General features: G+C 38.9%; 1 protein-coding gene across 3 annotated transcripts in view; it reads left to right on the plus strand.

Annotated features, from left to right (window-relative positions):
- The window catches only part of EPB41L4A (erythrocyte membrane protein band 4.1 like 4A), a 273,927-nt gene extending 252,750 nt beyond the window's left edge, over positions 1–21,177 (plus strand). For 2 of the 3 annotated variants that reach the window (XM_024122305.3, XM_024122298.3), the window contains 5 exons: positions 11,712–11,759; positions 12,350–12,418; positions 13,032–13,142; positions 14,228–14,309; positions 18,684–21,177. In XM_024122305.3, the coding sequence (XP_023978073.1) occupies positions 11,712–11,759; positions 12,350–12,418; positions 13,032–13,142; positions 14,228–14,309; positions 18,684–18,812 (439 nt within the window). In that variant the 3' untranslated portion in view covers positions 18,813–21,177. The remainder of the gene's footprint in view (positions 1–11,711; positions 11,760–12,349; positions 12,419–13,031; positions 13,143–14,227; positions 14,310–18,683) is intronic. The other variant, XM_028493131.2, reaches the window with a different exon arrangement.
- The last annotated feature ends 23 nt before the right edge of the window (positions 21,178–21,200 follow it).

Consider the following 21,200-nt stretch of genomic DNA (forward strand, 5'->3'; position numbering starts at 1 on the left):
CGAACCCGTGTCCCCTGCATCGGCAGGCGGACTCTCAACCAGTGCGCCACCAGGGAAGCCCTTGAATTTTGTTATTAGCTTTTTCTGCATCTGAGATGATTGTATATGAGTTTTCTTTATTCTGTCAGTGGAGGAATTACATTGGTTCAGTTTTGAATGATACATCCTTGCATTCCTGGGATAAGACCTTAGTGATTCTGATCTATTATCCTTTCCGTATATTGCTGGATTCTATTTGATATTATTTTGTTAATATTTTCTTTTCCTATGTTCATGAGAAATTCTGGTTTATAATTTTCTTGTAGTATCTTTGTCAGGTTTTTATTTTTTTTTTAAACATGGTTATGCCAGTCATATAAAATAGTTTAGGAAGTTTTCCTTTTTTTCCTCTATTTTCTGAGAGTTAATGTAAAATTAGCAGTACTCCTTCCATAAATATTTGATATAATTTACCTGGGAAACCAACCCTGCCACAGATTTTCTTTGTGAAAAGTTTTAAATACAAACTGAGGAATTCCCTGGTGGTCCAGTGGTTAGGACTCTGGGCTTCCACTGCAGGGGGCACAGGTTCAATCCCTGGTTGGGGAACTGAGATCCCGCATGCCACTGTGCGGTGTGGCCAAAAATAGAATAAAATAAAAAATAAACTAGTATCTCTTAAAAAAAATGAATAAATAAATTGCAAACTGAAATTCTTTAGCAGATACTGGGCTGTTCAGATTGTGTCTACTTGTTATGTGTAGGTTTAAGTAGTAGGTGTTTTTAAAAGAATTTGTTCATTTTATCTAAGCTGTCAAATCTTTTAATAAAAAATTTGTTTGTAATAATTCTTTAGTATCCTTTGAACATCTGTTGTGATATTACCTTCTTCATTCCTGATGTTGATAAGTTGTGTCTTGTATTTTTCTCCTTAGTTGTGTTTTCTAGTCTTTCAGAGAACTAACTTTGGGTTTAGTTGATTTTCTTTATCTGTTATCTAGTTCATTGATTTCTACTCTTTATTACTTCTTTCTATTTATTTTGTCTTTTATTTGCTCTTTTTTTCGTCTTCTTAAGGTGACACTGATTTTAAACCTTTCTTCTTTTTAAATATAAGTATAAAGTTCTAAATTTCCCCTAAGTCTTGCTTTAACTATATTTCATATATTTTGATGTGTTGTTGTTTTCATTATCATGCAGTTCAAAATTTTTAATTTCACCCGTGATTTCTTTGACCTTGGTTTTTTTTTTAGTAGTGTGTTATTTAATTTCCAAGTATTTGGAGATTTTTCTACATATCTCATTACTATTAATTTCTAATTTACTTATGTTTTGGTTAAGAAAAATCTGTAAGATTTCAGTCATTTCAAATTTGTTGAGATCTGTCTTAAGAGCTAGCATATAGTCTTTAACGATGAATGAACTTGTGGACTTGAAAAGAATCATTCTCAGTTGTTGGGTATAGTTTACAAATGTCAAGTAGATCTAGTTTGCTGATAGTGTTGTTCAGATGGTCTATGTCTTTACTGATTTCTTTGTTTACCTTTCAGTCATTCATTGAGAGAGAGAGGTTAAAATTTCCAATAATGATTATGGATTTGTCTCTTTTACCCTTTAGTTCTGTCAGTTTTTGCTTCAAGTTATTTTGAAGCTCTGGTATTAGGTACACACATATTTGTGAATTTTTTTGGGGGGGGTCGTCTTCATAAATTGACCTTTTTATCATTATGAAATGTCCTCTTTATTCTGGTAATACTCTTTTCTCTATGTCCATTATACCCACACACTCGTGTGTGTGTGTGTGTGTGTGTGTGTGTGTGTATTTATATAACCATTACACCTTTTTCATGCTCACTTTTTGCATGGTATATATGTTTTAATACTTTAGACCTAAGTATATCTTTATGTTTAAAGCTCATCTCTTGATCTCTTGTAGACAGCAGTATTTGGTTGTTGTTTTTTTTTTTTTAATCTAGTCTGACCATTCTGGTAATACTCTTTTTTCTCTGTCCATTATATCCACACACTCGTGTGTGTGTGTGTGTGTGTGTGTGTGTGTGTGTATTTATATAACCATTACACCTTTTTCATGCTCACTTTTTGCATGGTATATATGTTTTAATACTTTAGACCTAAGTATATCTTTATGTTTAAAGCTCATCTCTTGATCTCTTGTAGACAGCAGTATTTGGTTGTTGTTTTTTTTTTTTTAATCTAGTCTGACCATCTCTAACTTTTAAATTGAATGTTTAGGATACTTATGGGTCATGTAATTATTAATATTTTGGGGTTTAAGTCTGCCATATTACTCTTTCTTCCTGTTTACTGAATCTATTTTTTGTTAGTTTGTTCCTTCTTTCCTATTGTTTTTTGTGTTAACTGAATATTTTTTGGTATTCTATTTTACTTTTTATATTGACATCTTACCTATACTACTTTTTATTATTTTTTTATTTAGTGGTTCATTTATTACTTACAGTATGGTTCCTAATTTATCAGTCTGTTTAGGATTAATATCATAAAATTTTATTAAAACTTAGAAATCTTAGAAAAATATAGTTCCAATTATCCCCTCTTTGTTCTTTGTGCTATTGTCCTATATTTGATTTTTGCATATTAGTAGCCCCACATTTCAATGTTACCATCTTTGCTTCAACAGTACATTGTTTTTAAAAGAAATCAGGAAAAGAACAAAATTTTATAGTTAATGTGGTAGGCAGAAAATGTCCCCTAGATATGTCGATGTCTTGATCTCCATAACTTGTGAATATTTTATGTTAGATGGCAAAGGGGAATTAAGGTTGCAGATGGAATTAAGATTGTTAATCAGTTGACCTTCTGCCAAGGAGATTATCCTGAATTATCCAAGTGGACCCAAGTAACAACAAGGGTTCTTAAAAGTGGAAAAAGGGACAGAAGAGGAAGTCAGAGTAATTCAATTTGAGAACAGCTTAACCTGCTGTTGCTCGATTTGAAGATGGAGGAAGGAAGGGGTCATCAACCAAGAATGTGGGCAGCCTCTGAAAGCTGCAAGAGGCGAGGAAATGGATTTTCTCCTAAAGCCCTCTGGAAGGAGTGCCGCCCTGTCAACATCTTGATTTTAGTTCAGGGAGACCAGTGTCAGATCTGACCTACAGAATTGTAAGATAATACATTTGTATTGTTTTAAGCCACTAAATTTATGGCAATTTGTTACAGTGGCAATAGAAAATGAATACAGTTACCCAGTTTACTGTTACCTGTCCTGTTCCTTTCTCTAGATCCAATGTTCTATTTTCCTTCCTTTAGCATTTTTTGTAATACAGGTCTGTAGTTGATAAATTGTCTTTTATTTTATATGAAAATGTTTTTATTCTACTCTTATTTGTAACAGATACTTTCACTATCTATCAAATTTGGGGTTGATGGTTTTTCCTTTCACACCTTAAAGAGATTGTCTGTTGTCTTCTGATCTCTGTCATTTGTGGTAAGTTAGCCTTCATTCTGTAAACACTGTATGGAATTTGTCTTTTTTTCACTAGCTACTTTTATGACTTTTTTTTCTTTATCTTTAGCTTTTTAGCTCTTTGATTATGGTGTGGCTAAATGTGGTTTTCTTTATACAGTTGAACCTTGAACAACACAGGGGCTAGGGGCACCAGCCCTCCCATGCCCTCGAAAATTCATGTATAACTTATAGTTGGCCCTTGGTATACATAGTTCCCCTTATCCACAATTCCACATCCATGGATTCAACCACCTTTGGACTGTATAGGTACTGTAGTATTTACTATTGAAAAAAATCCGTGTATAAGTGGACCCGAGCAGTTCAAACCTGTGTTGTTCAAGGGTCAACTGTATCTATCATCTTCTTCTGTAATTTGGTATTTTTCACCAAACTGGGGAAATTTTTGGCCATTATTTTTCAAAATTTTTTTTCTGACTCATTCTCTTTTTCCTTTTGGGCATCCAGTTGTATGTATGTTAGACCATTTGATGTTGTCCCACAAGCAACTGAGGTTCTGTTCATGTTTCAAATTTTTCTCCCTTTTTTCAATCATGGTAATTTCTATTAACCTGTTTTCAACTTCATCAACCCTTCCTCCTACCCTCATAGTCCAGTCTACTATTAAACTCATTCAGCGAACTTTGTACTTCCCTGTTTTAGAATTTCAGTTTTGTTATTTTTATACTTTCCATTTCTCTGATGAGATTTCCCATCTATTCATTGATTATGTTCCTATTTTCCTTTAAGTTGTTGTATATATTTATACAAGATGTTTTAGGGGAACTCCCTGGCAGTCCAGTGGTTAGGACTCTGAGCTCTCACTGCCGAGGGCCTGGGTTTGATCCCTGGTCAGGGAACTAAAATCCCACAAGCCTCACAGTGCCCCCACTCCCCCCTCCAAAAAGATGTTTTAAAGCCCTTGGTAAATTCCCATATCTGGGTCTTTCAAACTCTATTTCTATTGACTACTTACATTTTTTTTCTTTCCTAGATTATGACTATATTATTCTGCCTCTCTGCATGTATAATAATTTTTTATTGCATGTTGGAAATTTTAGAGGATATGTTGTAGGAGGTCTGGATTATGTTGTCTCTGGGTTATGTTGTCTTCCTTTAAAGAGTATCAAATTTTGTTCTGGAAGGCAACTGAATTACTGTTGGATCCTCTTGATCTTATTTTTCATGCTTTGATAGGGTGGGACTTTTTAGATTTTGTCCTTAGCCTAGGGTATGTTCTTTACTTTAGGCTTGGTCCTTATTCTTAAGGCCTGGCCTTTCTGGAGTCTTAGTTGAATGCACAGAGTGCTCAGCATGGCTTCTCCACTGTGACTGCAACAGAGCCTTGTCTGCTACCACTTCACACAGCTCTCAGCCTTGCAGTGGCTGTTTTCTGTTAGGCCTCAGAGTCCCACCCAGCTTATGTATAGATTAAATGTAGTGAATGTTCTCAGCCAACCTCTTAAGGAAAACCCCATGCAGACTTCTGGAGTCCTACTTTTTTCTTTTATCCTGCACTGTAAATTTCAGCCTCAAATTTTGATTTCTACCTCCTCAGCCCTGTGAATCTGTTGCTTCTTGAGTTTCACCTCCCTGTACAACATTGGGAAAGTGCCCCCAGGCAGAAAACTTGAGCAAATTGGTGGGGGGAGGGGGAGGCGGCTAACCTTGCGTTTCCCTTCTCTCAGAGATCACAGGCATATGGTATCTGTTGCCCAGTGTCTGACAAAAAGTTGCTTTGTATATTTTGTTTTATTTTATAGTTTTTGAGGATGGGAAGGGAGGGTTTGTCTGATACCAGTTACTCCATTGGACCAGAAGTGGAAGTTTAGGAATATTCTTTTTTTTTGCGGTACGCGGGCCTCTCACTCTTGTGGCCTCTCCCGCTGTGGAGCACAGGCTCCGGACGCGCAGGCTCAGCAGCCATGGCTCACGGGCCCAGCCGCTCCGCGGCATGTGGGATCTTCCCGGACCGGGGCACGAACCCATATCCCCTGCATCGGCAGGCGGACTCTCAACCACTGCACCACCAGGGAAGCCCAGGAATATTCTTTTGAGGTAGAGTAATATCTTTGAATTGGGTGTTGCTTCTATCGGATCAACTGAAATCAGAAAAGAGCCTAATGATACTTTGAATTTAAAATCTTATTTAAACTTTCTTTTAAATCTTACCTTCATGATAAAAATATCAGATCAGACAGAGGGTTATTTCAGAACAATGCAATTGTATGAGAGAACCCCGTTAAGAGTTTGATGTGTACCTTTCTGGAATTTAGTCTTAAAGCAAACCATAAAAAGACTTAGTAAATGTTTGTAGGATGACGTTGTAACTGTACTTGATTGTTTAACTATATAGCTGATATGGCCAAAGTACAGTTAACAAAAAAATCTGTTTGAAGAGCAGTTCATTCAGAAGTTGCTCTGGCTGCTGAGTAAAAAGCAGATTGAGAAAGACAAGGAAGCAGGAAGAGCAATTTAAACATATTTTGGTGGTCCAGGTGCAAGGTGGTTTTAGCTCAGAAAAGATAGTGGTGGTGGAATTGAAGAGAAGTGGATGAACACACATTTTGGAAGGAGAGCCAACAGGTTCATAGTGTGAGAGATACCGTGGATGAATTTTGAGTTGATGGATTAAGTGGGTAGACATGCCTTTTTACCCACTCCATCCATGAGATGGAGTGGGGTGGTCTGGCGATGTGTGGGAAGTGACAAGATTTCTGCTCCATTAGGTTTGAAAAACCAAGTGGGTGATCAAATGGAAATGTCAGGTAGGCAACTGGATAAAAGTGTTCAAATTTTACAAGATGATGGATTGCTTTATTTAGGACAAACTGGGCTCTGCCTTTTATTTGAGCTATGACATTAAAAACCTGAGGTTTGTTGACAATTAAAAAAATATCTGCTGGGTGCTATCGTCAGACCAGACCTCTGTCTGCCTTCTGTGTCTCCGAGTGTTAGCTTATTACCTAATCTCCACAAACTCCTAGTGTCATGTCTACAACACAGATGATACCATCCTCATGAGATTTCGCTGAACATTACTAAGTCAGATCACATACGTCAAGTGACAGAGTAAATACTCAATTGCAGTTACTGTAATTAGTAAGTTCTCCAGGTCTCAGTTTATCTGTATAAACAAGGTACTTGATTTTATTTCCCTTGAAATGAGGAAGAGCTGAGAAGTGAAGAGAGTTGGGTGGGGCCCAACTCACATGAAAATTAGAATTTGAGAATTTAGGAATCACTACAGCTTTTTTTTTTTTCTTAAGTTAAAACATGGTTAGAGCACCATTTGAAGGAAGTAATTAAAAGTGTTCTTCAGATATATTTGCGTATATGTAGCATTTCAGATATATAGTAAACCACATATCTCTCAGTTACTTCCATATTCTTGAATTCCTACTACAGTGTCTGTAAATTGCCCATGTAGAGGTATCCACTGAGGATGAATGTTATGATACATCATTCATACATGATTCACTCATTGTTTTTTAAATCTCCAATGATAAACTAGAAGCTTGTGTTTATTATTAAATGCCAGAGACATACAGTAGTGTAAAATACAAAATCTTCTCTCCTAAAACACATTAAACTGAAATATGATTGGATATTATCTAGAAAAATGTGAGAAGTACGGTTTTATCCAGTTTATTTTTCAGCTGCATTGCCATGACATTAACGTTTGCTTATCATTAGGAAACTTAGATGAAACTTCTTTTCTACATGGATGAATTTTTACTCACTGGGATATTTGGAGGAGGCATCAAAGCTGAAACAGTTAAGTTCTCATAGGTTCAACCTGTGTGTGCGTGAAGGCTCAGGCTCCCCCTGGTGGCAATAATGTCTTACTACTTCTATTGAAAAATGCTACTGTGGAAGATGAGGTTATCAGGGTAGAATGATGTTCCCAGTTAAACCCAAAACAGAAGTCTGGGCCTTAGAAAAAGATTTAGCGTGAAGTCCCTGGACGTGACTCCTGAGCGATCTTCAGCAGCTAGGTTTCTGGGCTCTGTGGCTTTCTAATCTTTCTTTAATTCTGAGAGTGGGAGAGGGAAGGAGGGGAAGATTAAGACATCTCCTAATCATATCTATTCTGACCACTCAGGAATATGATGAGGAATTACTGAGATATATGTTAAGTGCTTTGAATTCTTTAAATAAAGATGTTTTGGAAACTTAGTTTTCTTAGTAACACATTTTCAGCTCTAAATTTCCTTCTATGGCAGTGGTCAGTATAAGATCACAAAAATAATAAGTCAAATGCTGTCATACTTATTATTTTATTTTCAGTATAATCTAATACACAAAATGTAGTATATTAACTACTATACTATAATATATAGCATAAATTATATGCTATACTATATAATATATGGCATATATATATACTATAATATATGCCATATAGTATAATATTTTCTAGGTAATATACTTAGAGTATTTGGAGGATGCAGAAGACGACTATAAGGAAGAAGAAAAATTATTTCTAAATGATGTCTCATCAAAGAAATTTCTCTGAAAGGTGAATATTAATTTGAGTTATTGGTATAAGGTGTGTATGAGGGATACTTTTGAAAGATATTGGACTAATACTGGACTGCATGTATATTTTATATATACATTGTACCTATGGACAGCTCATGGCTCTATTTCCTTAGGAATTTATTTGGAGAGTTCAAGTAAAGCACCTACATAATTAAGCCTTTTAATTAAGAAAAATGGCTGTTAAAATTCCACAGCTTTCTGAATCCACAAAATGATGTTGAGCTGCACCTAATGAAATCATCCTAAATTATTGATGAAATTTGTGCAGATGTCAGCATAAAAATGATATAGTTCTCATTAGCATGTAGCCTGTGTTTACATTTATTAAATCACAGGTAGTCTAACAGTTGGAGATTAGCATTTTTTTTTTTTTTTTTTTTTAGCCTTGGGACTTTTCCTTGTCTTAACGCTGTTTGAAACTTGCTGGCATTTCAGAAGTCAGTTTAGTTAAATATATGACTATTATGTTGCTGTAGAATTTAAACATATAGACTAAATTCCTGAATTTTTTAAGATCAATATTTATGGCTAGAAGGACTGATGTTCTTTTAAGGTAACATTTCTGCTAATTTTTCTGAGATGGGAATGAAAGGCATTTCTTGTGGAATTGCAGCATTAATAACTTTTTAAAAAAATTGACATATAGTTGATTTACAATGTTGTGTTTCAGGTGTTCAGCAAAGTGATTCAGTTGTACATATAGTTTCAGGTGTACAGCAAGGTGATTCAGTTGTACGTATGCTTTTTCAGATTCTTTTCCCTTATAGGTTATTACAAGATGTTGAATATAGTTTCCCGTGCTGTACAGTGGGTCCTTGTTGTTTATCTTTTTTACATATAGTAGTATGTATATGTTAATCTCAAACTCTTAATTTATCCCTCCCCCCCGTAGTAGCTTTTTAAAACATGAAAATACCTTTTTTTTTTCTTATAATTAACGTAAGAAATTCTCTTGGCTAAAAGAAAAAAATCAGACAAGATAGGAAAGTATAAATAAGAAAATAAAAAATTACTTGCAATTCCAACACTCAGAAATATCTATTGTTATCAGTTTTTTGTATGTTGCTCATATTCATTATCTTTCACCACCACTGGGCCTGGTGTGGTGGCCTTGGGGGGCGTGTCCTCCTTGCCCCTTATTGCTTTTTCTCATTCTCCTCCCCTCCTCCCTCAAAGCACTTAGCTTTTTTTTTTTTTTTTAACATCTTTATTGGAGTATAACTGTTTTACAGTAGTGTGTTAGTTTCTCCTTTACAACAAAGTGAATCAGTTATACATATACATATGTTCCCATATCTCTTCCCTCTTGCGTCTCCCTCCCTCCCAGCACTTAGCTTTGAGACTCATGCCATCAGATTATTCCTTCATTCTTTTAAGATTTAGTTCCTGCCTCAGGTTCATTCTCTCCAACACTATTCAATAGCCACATAATGGATCTTTACAATAACTTGGCCTCTTTGTTCCTTCACGAACGAAACCTTAGCTCTTTTACTTCCTCATCATACCTTTGACCAGTGGTTTCAAATCTGGGGCAGTTTTTCCCCCCCAGGGGACATTTGGCAATGTCCAGAGTCATTTTTGGTTGTCCCACTGGGAAGGTGTTACTGCGTCTAGGGATCAAGGTTGTGGGTGCTACTAATCATCCTACAGTGCACAGGACAGCCCCCAGCAACTAAGAATTATCTGACCCAAAATGTCAGTAGTGCTGAGGTTGAGACACCCTGTTCTAACTTGAAGATAGCCTCACTACTGCACCTTCCTGAAATAAGAATGATTCCCAGCAGAGTAGCTTCCTAACCTAGATATTATATAATACTATGGATTATTGGGTGACTTCCTGTGAGAATCAGATGCTGATGTATAATTACAATGGAACCATCTCTCTCTGGGAACAGAATAATAGCTTAGTGCTTTTAACATTAGCACCTTCTCTGGCAGTATCATTGAATGCGTTAACATGTTGTCTAGTGAATCAGACCAGCCAAATGTAGGAAAGGCAGATCCCATATAGGAAATCCTTCCAAAGAAGCATTTAAGTTTTTTTAAGCATACAATTTTATTCTTTATAACAAACTCTACCTTTAACAATACCATATTTTATATGTCTGAGACCAAGGCTTCATCTCCTCCCCTTTATCTTCTTTTTAAAAAAAATTTTTTTAAATTAATTAATTTATATTTGGCTGTGTTGGGTCTTCGTTGCTGCACGCGGCTTTCTCTGGTTGCGGCGAGCGGGGGCTACTCTTTTGCGGTGCGCGGGCTTCTCATTGCGGTGGATTCTCTCGTTGCGGAGCACGGGCTCTTGGTACACAGGCTTCAGAAGTTGTGGCGTGCAGGCTTCAGTGGTTGTGGCTCGCGGGCTCTAGAGCACAGGCTCAGTAGTTGCGGCGCACGGGCTTAGTTGCTTCGCGGCATGTGGGATCTTCCCGGACCAGGGCTCGAACCCATGTCCCCTGCATTGGCAGGTGGATTCTTAACCACTGCGCCACCAGGGAAGACCTCCTTCCCCTTATCTTCTGTATTTGACTCCTTTTGAGTTGATTAAAAGGTCTTTACAGACAGATTGTTTTTTTCTCCACAAAGGAAAAACCACTTAGTCAATTCAATTGCTAGAAAGTAGTTTATTGTATTCTGTGGGCTCAGAAAGCCCTACCAGAATGCCTCAGCGATGCCCTTATTAACTAAGAAAAACAAAAGCAATGATAATATCATACACTGAAAGTAATATTGAGCCCAGAAATGCTGATACAGATTATGAAAGTAAAATTCCACAGGACAGAATATCAGTGGCTTTGTTTAGCTCCAGGCATTTTAATTGTTAGGGTTTGGGTCGTTTCTTTGGGCCTTTATTAGACCTTGGTTCTCTTGAAAGGACTGACGAAGCTTATTTTCTCACTAGGAAAAAAAAAAATCATTCTGTGGCAACAATTGCTGTGATCATAGATTTCCAGTTCTCATTGCTATTATGGGGAGTGTGAACACCTGAATGCTGGCTTTGAATTTCTCATTTTAGGAAATTAAAAGTAGTGGTACAGTTTCTATTCAAGTAGTTCTTGGAGCAGAAGAGATTTGTGGGCTCTGTATATAGGATAGAGAAGGGCACGTGGCGGGCGGCAGCACAGGCCACAGATAGGTTCCAGCTTTGTGGGCCCACGCCGCGGCCTGGAAACGCAACGTCAGATGCAACAAGAAAGGACAGTGGGTCAGTGGCGCACAGTCTGCCAATCTGGCTGTCCCACCATTTTCTTTGCCCTTGTGGGGCTGCTTCCACTAGGTAATCACAGATCATGTTGGGACTCGTTCATATTAATAGAATCAGGATGAATTCTTTTGCCTTTTCTTGGAAGTAATTAGCAGGACCAGAAACAGAAGCCTCAAATCATTCTTCACTGTAAAACCACCACTGGAGGGTGTGTAGATTTGCCCCTGTAGTTCTAAGCTCTTTCATTAAATGAAGCCCTGGTTATGGCTGATTTTTATGTGATTTTTTTTTTAGTGGGCTAGCAGATAAATTGTCCGGTATCTTTGTACTAACCATCCCACATTAGCCCTCCCTGTCCAGTCTTTCCTTGTCTGGTGTCAGCTGGCAAATAAGAACTTCACAGTCTGGAAACAGTTAATGTTGTAGCTCTTCTAAAGTTAGAGATTAGATTGTTAGATGAAGCATGTTTGCAGAGATGAGTGTTGTTTTTTCTATTTATAGGAGAAGTCCCGATATTCAAGCAAAAGAAGAGTTATGGAAGCATATTCAGTGAGTACTGTTTTTAAAAACCCATGTGGTTTGAAGGCATTTACAAGGAAGACCACTGACACCAAGAGGCAGCCTCGGGCTGAAGCCTGTCAGGAGGCCTTCACTGCCGTCATTCTGTGGAGCCTGGCACTCAGTGGTGGTGCCTTACCACACCAGCAGACCTCTGCAGGCAGCCCTGACATCTCCTCTCCTGAGGCCAGTTAGCCTCGCCTGTAAATGAGCCTCAGACAGGCCAATATTGTATAAATAAATATCAAGGAAAAGAAATTTGTAAGAAAATAAGACACCTGCTACAGGGGAGAGAAGCAGATCTTTTGTAGGGAAATGGGGGTGGCTGGAGAGTCATCTACATTCCGATATAGAAAAACTGGAAGAAGGTAGAAGAGCTACAGAAAAGGTTTTCCTCCCATTTTTTCCTGAAATAAATCCTAGTTTTAAAATCTTCGTTCCTGGCTTCTATCTCTATTAGTTTTATTAACACCGTGTTTTGCAATAAGATTGGAAAGGGGGAAACTCACCTGCCAATTGTGGAAGGCGTTAGTATTTATATCAGTATCAAAACTTTAATTCTCATGATCATTCCCTTCTAGAAAGGAACTTGTGGATCCATCTGGACTGTCAGAAGAACAATTAAAAGAGATTCCATACACTAAAATAGAGTATGTCTTTGAAAGTCTTTTTTAAAAAGTTTTATTAATATTTGTAAATGAGTAATCCATTCTTAATCTTCAGTGGTGTTCCATTCAGTGCTTTGTCTTTACATTTTAACTAAAATTAAAAATAACTATAGAGGAAGAAGTAGAAAAGAGGGTATTAAAGCTAATTATTCATTCTGTACTGCAATCACTCTCTCTCATTAACTGCCTGTTTGTAGGTGGTCCACTTATACTGGGATTTTTTACACTAAATAAGTACAACAGTACTATAGGATCCTGGTTGGCTGAATCCATGGAGGGATTCAGTCAAGGAGGGCAGACTGTAAAGTTATATGGGGATTTTCGACTTTGCTCAGGGTTGGTATCCCTAACCCAGTATTGATCAAGGGTCAACTGTACTATAAAGTTTTATTTTCATGTATTATGGAGGCAGTTTTCTTTTGTTAACTTGTGAGATTTAAGCCACTTAGGCTTTCCAAGCTTAGAGGAATCACATTCTTTTTAAAACTCTCCAAGTTATTATTCCTTTGCAGTTTCAATATTAAGGAAAATCTACAAATTATCCTGTTCTGACTTCTGCTGTGTTTGTCTCCACGGTTTTTGGTGTCTTGTTTAGGACTCAAGGTGACCCAGTCCGCATCCGGCATTCTCATTCACCTCGAAGTTACCGCCAGTATCGCAGGTCCCAGTGTTCAGATGGAGAGCGATCTGTTCTCTCAGAAGTGAAGTAAGTAGGCAAGTGTGAGTACATCATCACCCTCATGGCTCCAGAACAGCACAGTACAACAGAACTTTCTGCAGTGATGGAAGTATTCTATATCTGTGGCTATGGGGTATTTGAAATGTGGCTAGTGTGACCTAGAAACTAAAAATCTAATATTATTAATTTTAATTTAAACTTAAGCAGCCATGTGTGGCTAGTGGCTGCCGTACTGGATAGCACAGACCTAGACTATACTTAGGCTGAATTATGGCCCTTCCAAGCTATGCACTGAAGCTTTCAGAAGAAAGAGAAAATGCATGAGCTATTCTATTTTGAATAATAAATGCATCCATATTTGAGAGAAGTTGGCATAAGAGTTTCTTTTTGAACTGATGGCATTTTGTCTTCTTTTACTACAGCAAATGTTATATATTACACTAGTTTGTTTCTTTGTGTTATTTAGTTTCTCTTTTGAGGAAAGTGGCCATATCTCAGCTTGACATGATAGGTACTATATGTTAAATGAATGTGTTAATGAAATAACTATGCATCCATTTGTAAAAGTACTATAGTCATGGAAATTCATGTACTTGGTATTTCTGGGTAGGAGTGTCAGCCATTAAACTCTGAATTAAGGCTTAAAACTTTGATAAACATTAACAAATTGGGAGATAGGCTAGCCCATTGGAGAGAGATATAGGCTGGGTTTTTTTTTTTGTTTTATTTTGCTTGTAAAATGTAGGCCATTGCTGTCTATAGCTCCATAGGTTTATAAAAAAAGAATAAATGGCCAATAAGTGTTTCTCTAGAAACAAATCACAAATCCATTTATACAACATATCACAGTAAGAAAAGCACATGGGAACCATACCTATGTTATATTCTTGGTTCTTCTAGTTATTTGCTGTGATTTTGGGCAAGTTACTTAACCCGTTGAACTTAATTCAAAAACATTTATTAAATGCCTATCTGTGTAAAGCACTGTGGTAGGCAGTGTAAGGAATACAAAGATATGTAAAACATGCTTACTTTGCTATAGCCCTTTTCCAACTCAGATTGTGATTCTAGGTACTGTCTCAGTCATTAATTCTAAAACTGACTCTCTGTAGTTCAAAAACGGATCTTGTACCTCCACTTCCTGTGACCCGATCTTCAGATGCTCAGGGTTCTGGTGGCTCCACAGTTCATCAGGTAGGTAATAATCGAGTTTTAAGAAGGTGTTGTACTGATGACAAGATTCTGTGTTTAAAAAAAAACATGTACAAAACATGGAAGGAGAAGGAAGGGAGGGTGTGTGATCAAGACAAGGCACAACCTGGGAAGAGTTATATTAGGGGTGAGAGCTAGAGGTAGTGTAAGGTCTAAAATGATCTGAGGCTTGGGGCAAAGCCAATGATAACAAAGATTGTAAGATTGTTTGGAGCCAGAATAAAGAAACAGTGGGCTTCACTAATTTTAAAAAGTATGTCTAGATTATTTTTTGAGCCAGAGAAACAGGGATAAAGTGGTAGACTCAGGGGGGGCCCATGTTCGATCGTTAACTGATGGCAGACAGAGAATTACTCAAGTCCTATTTTATTTTTGTCTTCTTCATCAAAGAGAATTACTTTTCTTCTGGAAATGTTAAAAAATGTGGTCAAAATGGAATTCAAGGACATGGAACAGCATCTAGCTGCCTTAACAAAATCAATGTAACACTCAGCTGAATTAGATAGCTGTTATCAGGGGAGCACTGTAGCAGACATATTTCAGCAAGGTGTTTGACATCATCTCTCATTTTTTTTTTAATGCGATAGAAAAACATGGAGGCTGTGTAAGGTTGTTGGATGGATTTATATCTGTTTAAATCATTACTCTAGAAACAAACTTGATGTTTTTAATGGATCAGTATCAGCCTGTTGTTTGCAGTGGATTGTTTGGATTGTGGATCCCTTTGAAAGGCATTTATAACTACTGTCTCCTTCCCATAAAAATGCATGTAAGCACATATTTAATGCACATGAGCATATAATTCAGGAAGTTCACGGACAACCTAAGAACCCTGACTCCAGCGTATCCGTCATGTACTGCCCTGTGCTTATCTTGACTCATTTTTGTCAGTGACTTGAGCAAGGACAGAAAAAGCCTGTGCTAATTTAGGTTAGGTTCCCTAGGAAGAGATTCTGCAATGGAGGTTTGCATGGAGGAGGTATACTGAAAAGTGCTCTTAGGATCAACACTTGTTTGGGGAGTAATAGATAGGCAAGAGTTGAACTGAGTGGTATAGTCCCAATAAAGGCATCAGATGATCCCATGGGGATCTCTGCAGCTGAGATGGCCCTTCTGATTCATCCCACCTGGAGACAAGGGGGCTGGGCCTTAAACACTCACCATGTAGCAAGTGACTGGGTAAAGGGTGCCCCTGGGAGGGGGCATGACCTTGAACAAGGTGGCTCTCTTCAGCGCAGGGCTGTTCCTGGGGAGGGGCTCAGTTTTGGGTTTTTTTAATATTTATTTTTGGCTGCATTTTATCTTTGTTGCTGTGTGCGAGCTTTTTCTAGTTGCGGTAAGCAGGGGTTACTCTTCGTTGCGGTGCACGGGCTTCTCATTGCGGTGGTTTCTCTTGTTGTGGAACATGGGCTCTAGGCACGCGGGCTTCAGTAGTTGTGGCTCGTGGGCTCAGTAGCTGTGGCACGCAGGCTCAGTAGTTATGGCTCATGGGCTCTAGAGTGCAGGCTCAGAGGTTGTGGCGCATGGGCTTAGTTGCTCTGTGGCATGTGGCATCTTCCCGGACCAGGGCTCGAACTCATGTCCCCTGCATTGGCAGGCAGATTCTTAACCACTGCGCCAACAGGGAAGTCCCAGGGGCTCAGCTTTGAGCTGTATGGCAGCCAACAGTCCAAGCTGCTGGGGAATGAATGCCTTAGTCTGGAATGGAGATCTGAGTGGTTAACCACAACTTCCACTAAAATCTGTGTAATTTTTATTTTATTTATTTATTTATTCGCGTTATGCGGGCCTCTCACTGTTGTGGCCTCTCCCGTTGCGGAGCACAGGCTCCGGATGAGCAGGCTCAGTGGCCATGGCTCACGGGCCCAGCCGCTCCGTGGCATGTGGGATCTTCCCGGACCGGGGCACGAACCCATGTCCCTTGCATCTGCAGGCGGACTCTCAACCACTGCGCCACCAGGGAAGCCCTGTGTAATTTTTGATTAGATAAATCTGGGAGAGCTAATAGTTTATCCAAACAATTTGTTTCAAGTCAATAGCACTTAAAAAAAATTACATTCATGATTAGTTGAGGCTTCACATTCAGACAGGACCTGCATTGGTGTCTCCTTGTCTCCACACACCACTTGTGTGACTCTGAACATTGTTTAACTTCTAAGACTAAATTTCTTTGCAATGTAGATAATAACCTACCTCTTAAAGTTGCTGGGAAGATTAATAAGCACTGTTACTTTTCAAAGCTCTTTTTTTTGTCTTAAATTTAAGTTGGGTTCAATACAAATGGGAATTTCATGTATTTTTGCTTTTCCAACTACTCTAGACTCTCTAATCACCATCATTTAGGAATCTCAAAAAACTTAAATTATACACAAGAAACGTTGAAAGAATAGCCGTCACTGTGCTGCATATAAGAACAACTCACATGCATCTTTTAATCAATGGCACTGATTCTAAGCTTGTCTCCGGGACACCTTTGATTTTGAATTCAACAGCTATCTAATGAGCACGTCTAAGGAGTGACAAGGCACTCACTGGGACAGTCAGCAAACTACAGCCCAAGGGCTAAATTTAGTCTGCAGTCTGTTTCTGTACAGTCCAGGAGCTAATAATTGTTTTTATGTTTTTAAAGGGTTGCTTGTGGAGAGGGTAAAAGAATATGCAATAGAGACAGGAGGTAGTCTATAATCTGGCCCTTTACAGAAAATGTTTGCTGACTCCTGGCCTTGACACATAATACATAAAAGTAAACAGGTAAAACAATTTTAAAAAAAAGAAAACAACTAGGTAAGCATTATGAAGAAACAAAGATCTGTGTTAGAAAACGAACATATGACCTCACTTTAGAAAGACAGGGCGAAGACCATCTCAGAAAGTGACCTCTATAGCTGAAACTCACAGGTAGAGAAGGAGCCAACCATGTGAGTATTCGTGAAAGGCTGATGGAAGCAGAAGAGCGTGGGGAAAATTGCTGAGGCTGGAAAGGGCCGGGGTGTTTGAGGTCTGAGCAGAGTAAAGGGGAACGAGGGTGGATAATGCAGGGCCTTAGACGCCATGGGGAAAAGAGTTTGTTTGGATTTTATTCTAAGTGCCAAAAGGAAACAACTGATCTGGTTGCAAACGATATGGGGAAGTGGGAAAGCTGCATTTCCTAAGTTCCACAATGATGCCAGAGTTCTGCTAGTGGCCTGGCCTCCCTACACCTCACCTTACTTTTTCATGCAGAAGGCTGGTAAAAGTGGGGTGGATTAGGGACTTTTGATTATTCCTTTAAGGTGTGCAGGCAGAAGAGATAGGTTCAACCCTCAACAAACTTAAAAGGTAGTGATTCTTCTGACAGATTAGCTCTCTGTTCCCCTGCCCTGAGTTACTCATGCTCTGGTGTCCTCCTCCCTCTCCCATTACCTAGAAACCTGTCCCAGGTAACGTCTGACAATCCAAAATTAGCTTGATGTGTACTCCTCCTGCCTAGCAGAATTGTTGTTCCATCAGTGCCTCTTTGAATATGAGTAAATCAAATCAAGGCAGTCGTAGGAACAGATGAAAGACAGCCTCTGAGAGGGTAGTTTATTTTTAGCCCAAATGAATCTCAAAATAATGGAATTCTGGAGTGTAGCTCATTATGTATGGGCAGGTATTTGTGCGGAAGGAAGTACGCTTGTTAGCCAGATCTACTGACGGGTTGGGCCATCTCTAATAAAAGGAGCTAAGAGCAGGTCTGTTAAGCAGAAGAGGGAGCTGTGGAGGCACTTTAGTGTCATCCTCAGGGCCTCCACCTGTGGCTGTGGGAGGACATGACCCACTTCCAGAAGCCCTGGGTGTGGTGCTCAGGCTCTGGTAGCTCCACTCCCATGTCTCCAGGATGGGGCCACCGCGGCTAACAGGGAGCTCTGGCCCCAAGTGATGCGGGTCCCCAGGGCATTGTGTTGTACATGTTTCTTTCAGTGACTACTGAAAATACAATCAGGGAAGAGTAAAAACTACACCTAGCTCCTCATGCTCTTCATGTCTCTGCCCCTCCTTGGAAAAGTGGGAGGCCTGAGAGCCTGCGTTAGCAGCAACTACCATGGAAATGACACTTCACTGGGGGAATGGGTTGAGATTTATGCCTGATTTTCATGAGTAAGATTTGTTATGCATGTAATTGTCAGAGTAACTTTAAGATTTAAACAAAATCTTCATGTTGTTTATCAAAACTATTTAAATAAAGGGAATATTTGAACAGCTTTTGACATTACATACCTTTCCTAAATATAACTTCATGTCTTCAATCTTAGTATTTGTTAATAAAATTGATTTGGCTGTAGTTTCTTTTCTGAATCTTAACTTTCTGTATTTTTCAAATGCATTCTTTTCTAGAGAAGAAACGGGTCTAAAGATAGCCTGATTGAAGAAAAATCTCAGACATCTACAAGCAATCTGGCTGGAAAACACACAGCAAAAACAATAAAAACTACCCAAGCTTCACGCCTCAAGATAGAGACTTAATCCCAGTGATGGGCTAGGGATGGGGGGGTGGGAAGGGTGTGTGTGCCACCTTTACTTTGAAACTGTGAATTATAATTATTCAAATATCTTGGACCTGCAGAAGTGTTTCTTCAGAAGAAAATAATGGAGTCTGTTACATCTTTTAAAGGTTTAACTACAGTATATTTGTGCGTAAGGGCCTTTTTATTTGGTAACTGGAAAGACAGTATTTTAAAACTTATTCACTTGATGCCATGTTTTCCTTCCTGGAAACTCCCAAGTTATCTTGTGTCTGCCACAACCAACACCAGATGCTTCGGTTCAAAGTTCTGGAATCCTGGACTGCAGCCGGCTAGCTGTGCAGTAGCACACCAAGTGGGATGAAAAGGTTCTTCCCAACTCTGGGTGGATCTCTGCCTGCACACAAATGCATGACTGAAGCATCACTTTCACACTGCAGATATTTTTATTCACATAAATGTTCTTTGTAATACTGTATTTTGTGGCATTAAGTTCCACCAATTATTTGCAAATGTTAAAAAAAAGTTTGTTAAGTGCTGCTTTTAATTTCTAGTGTCCTTGTCTTGTGCTTTCAGAAAAAAAAGGCTATGTGTGGATTTCAGTTGACCTCAGCTTATAAATTCATGACGCTCAACCCGAAATGGTCCCTCCAGTCTGCCTGGCTAATTCTCCCCAAATACTATTTCAGACGTTTCCTCTCTGCAGATGACTGCAGTCTACAGGAAAAATAGAAATACTCATGCAGGACATCTTTTATCTTCCCCTTACCCAACAGACAAGCGTCGCCATGGCTGCCATCAACCCTAGTCCTTCCCTTTCTCCTGTCCCCTCTACCTGTCCTCTCGAGCCCATCTCCTTCAGCCTTCTCATCCCTGCTATCTCCAGTATTTATATATTCAGCTGCTTCCTCTCAGCTAGACTACCATCTAAAAAGAGTAAGCCAACCAAATTTCACAACCACAAATTCTTCTCCAGCTACCACTTTTTTCTCCCATTCCAAGTTTCTTAAAAGGATTATCTGTAGCCAGTGTCCTCAACTACCTCAAACCATCTCTAATATGGATTCTCCCCCACTGTTCCACTAAAGTGGACCTCAAAAATCACCTTCATGTCACCAAATCCAAGTTTACTTTTAGGCTACCTTACAATATTCTGTTTGTTTCTACCATTCTGACTATCCTTTGCAGCTCATGCTGTTCTACCTCTCCAGTTAATTAAGAGTATCTCAAATCTAGGCCCTCTTCCACTACCCCAGTGGATCTCATTTATTCCCACGGTTTATTTCTATAGCTTAGACTAAAAGCCAGTGTAGTACCAAGGGGTCACTTAGATTTCTAAGGCAATTCAAATAGAGCTAGTTGAAAATGCTGCTCCCCAGCTGGATTTGCAAATGTACAAGACTACACACCTAGCAGTCATTATGGACACATCCTTTATTACTAACTCCTGCCTGCTATAGTTTTAACTATCTCTCTACCTTAACTTTACCACCATCCTGGTCCAAGGTGGTCATCTCTCGCATAGACAGTGGTAGTAGCCTACAATTGGCCCATCATCAGCACCCCTTTTCTTGCAAATGTGCATTTCCATCATGGATTTCCCCTTGCTTTATACAGAGCCTTAAGTGGTCTGGCCTCTTACCTGTTCAGCTTCATTTTGTAACACCCAGAGCTCCCATAATGGCCACCTTCAAGCCTCATTAAGCACTCAACTCTTATACCTAAATGAGGACACTCAGAGGGAAAGAAGCTACAACAGTCAGAAATCTGGACTTATGGTCATACCCATTTCCTTAGCTCAAGGCCTCTGTACATGGCACGGGGTCAGCTTTGCCTTACATAAATGCGTACCTACCCTTAGTCCTAACTGCTTTCTCAGGTTTCCCTGACTCGGTCAAATCCTATCATACATGGAACTTGTCTCACAAAGTTTTAAATTGTGATGACATTTCCTCCATTCAAGGGTAAGCTTCCAAAGGGAGGAACCGTGTTTGTGCACCATTGTGTTCCCATATCCTAGTTCACTGCTTTCAATAAATATTTTGAATGCCCAAATACACTATTTGTTCTTTCCTGCAAAGTGAAGGCAGATTTGCTTTTAGCTTAAAAAAAAAAAATGCAGTAACATAGAGCACACCTGTGACCTAGAAACCAACTAGTCTAGTTCACTTCATCATGCAAGAGGCACTAGAAGAAAGCACGTGTTTCTCCTTGGAGCCTAGCATAAGCCTATATTTCATGAGGCTATCAGTGATCGAGATCACTGAATGTTAATCTTTTTTTCTGAATGTTAATCTTAACAGCTGAGATTTAACTTAATTTTGAAGTTGCTGGGAGAGGGAGGTACCCTCCCTATGATCCTTCAGTAAAAGAAAGAATGCTATTTTCT

The sequence above is a fragment of the Physeter macrocephalus genome, chromosome 8 (assembly GCF_002837175.3).
Source record: "Physeter macrocephalus isolate SW-GA chromosome 8, ASM283717v5, whole genome shotgun sequence".
NCBI lineage: Eukaryota > Metazoa > Chordata > Mammalia > Artiodactyla > Physeteridae > Physeter > Physeter macrocephalus.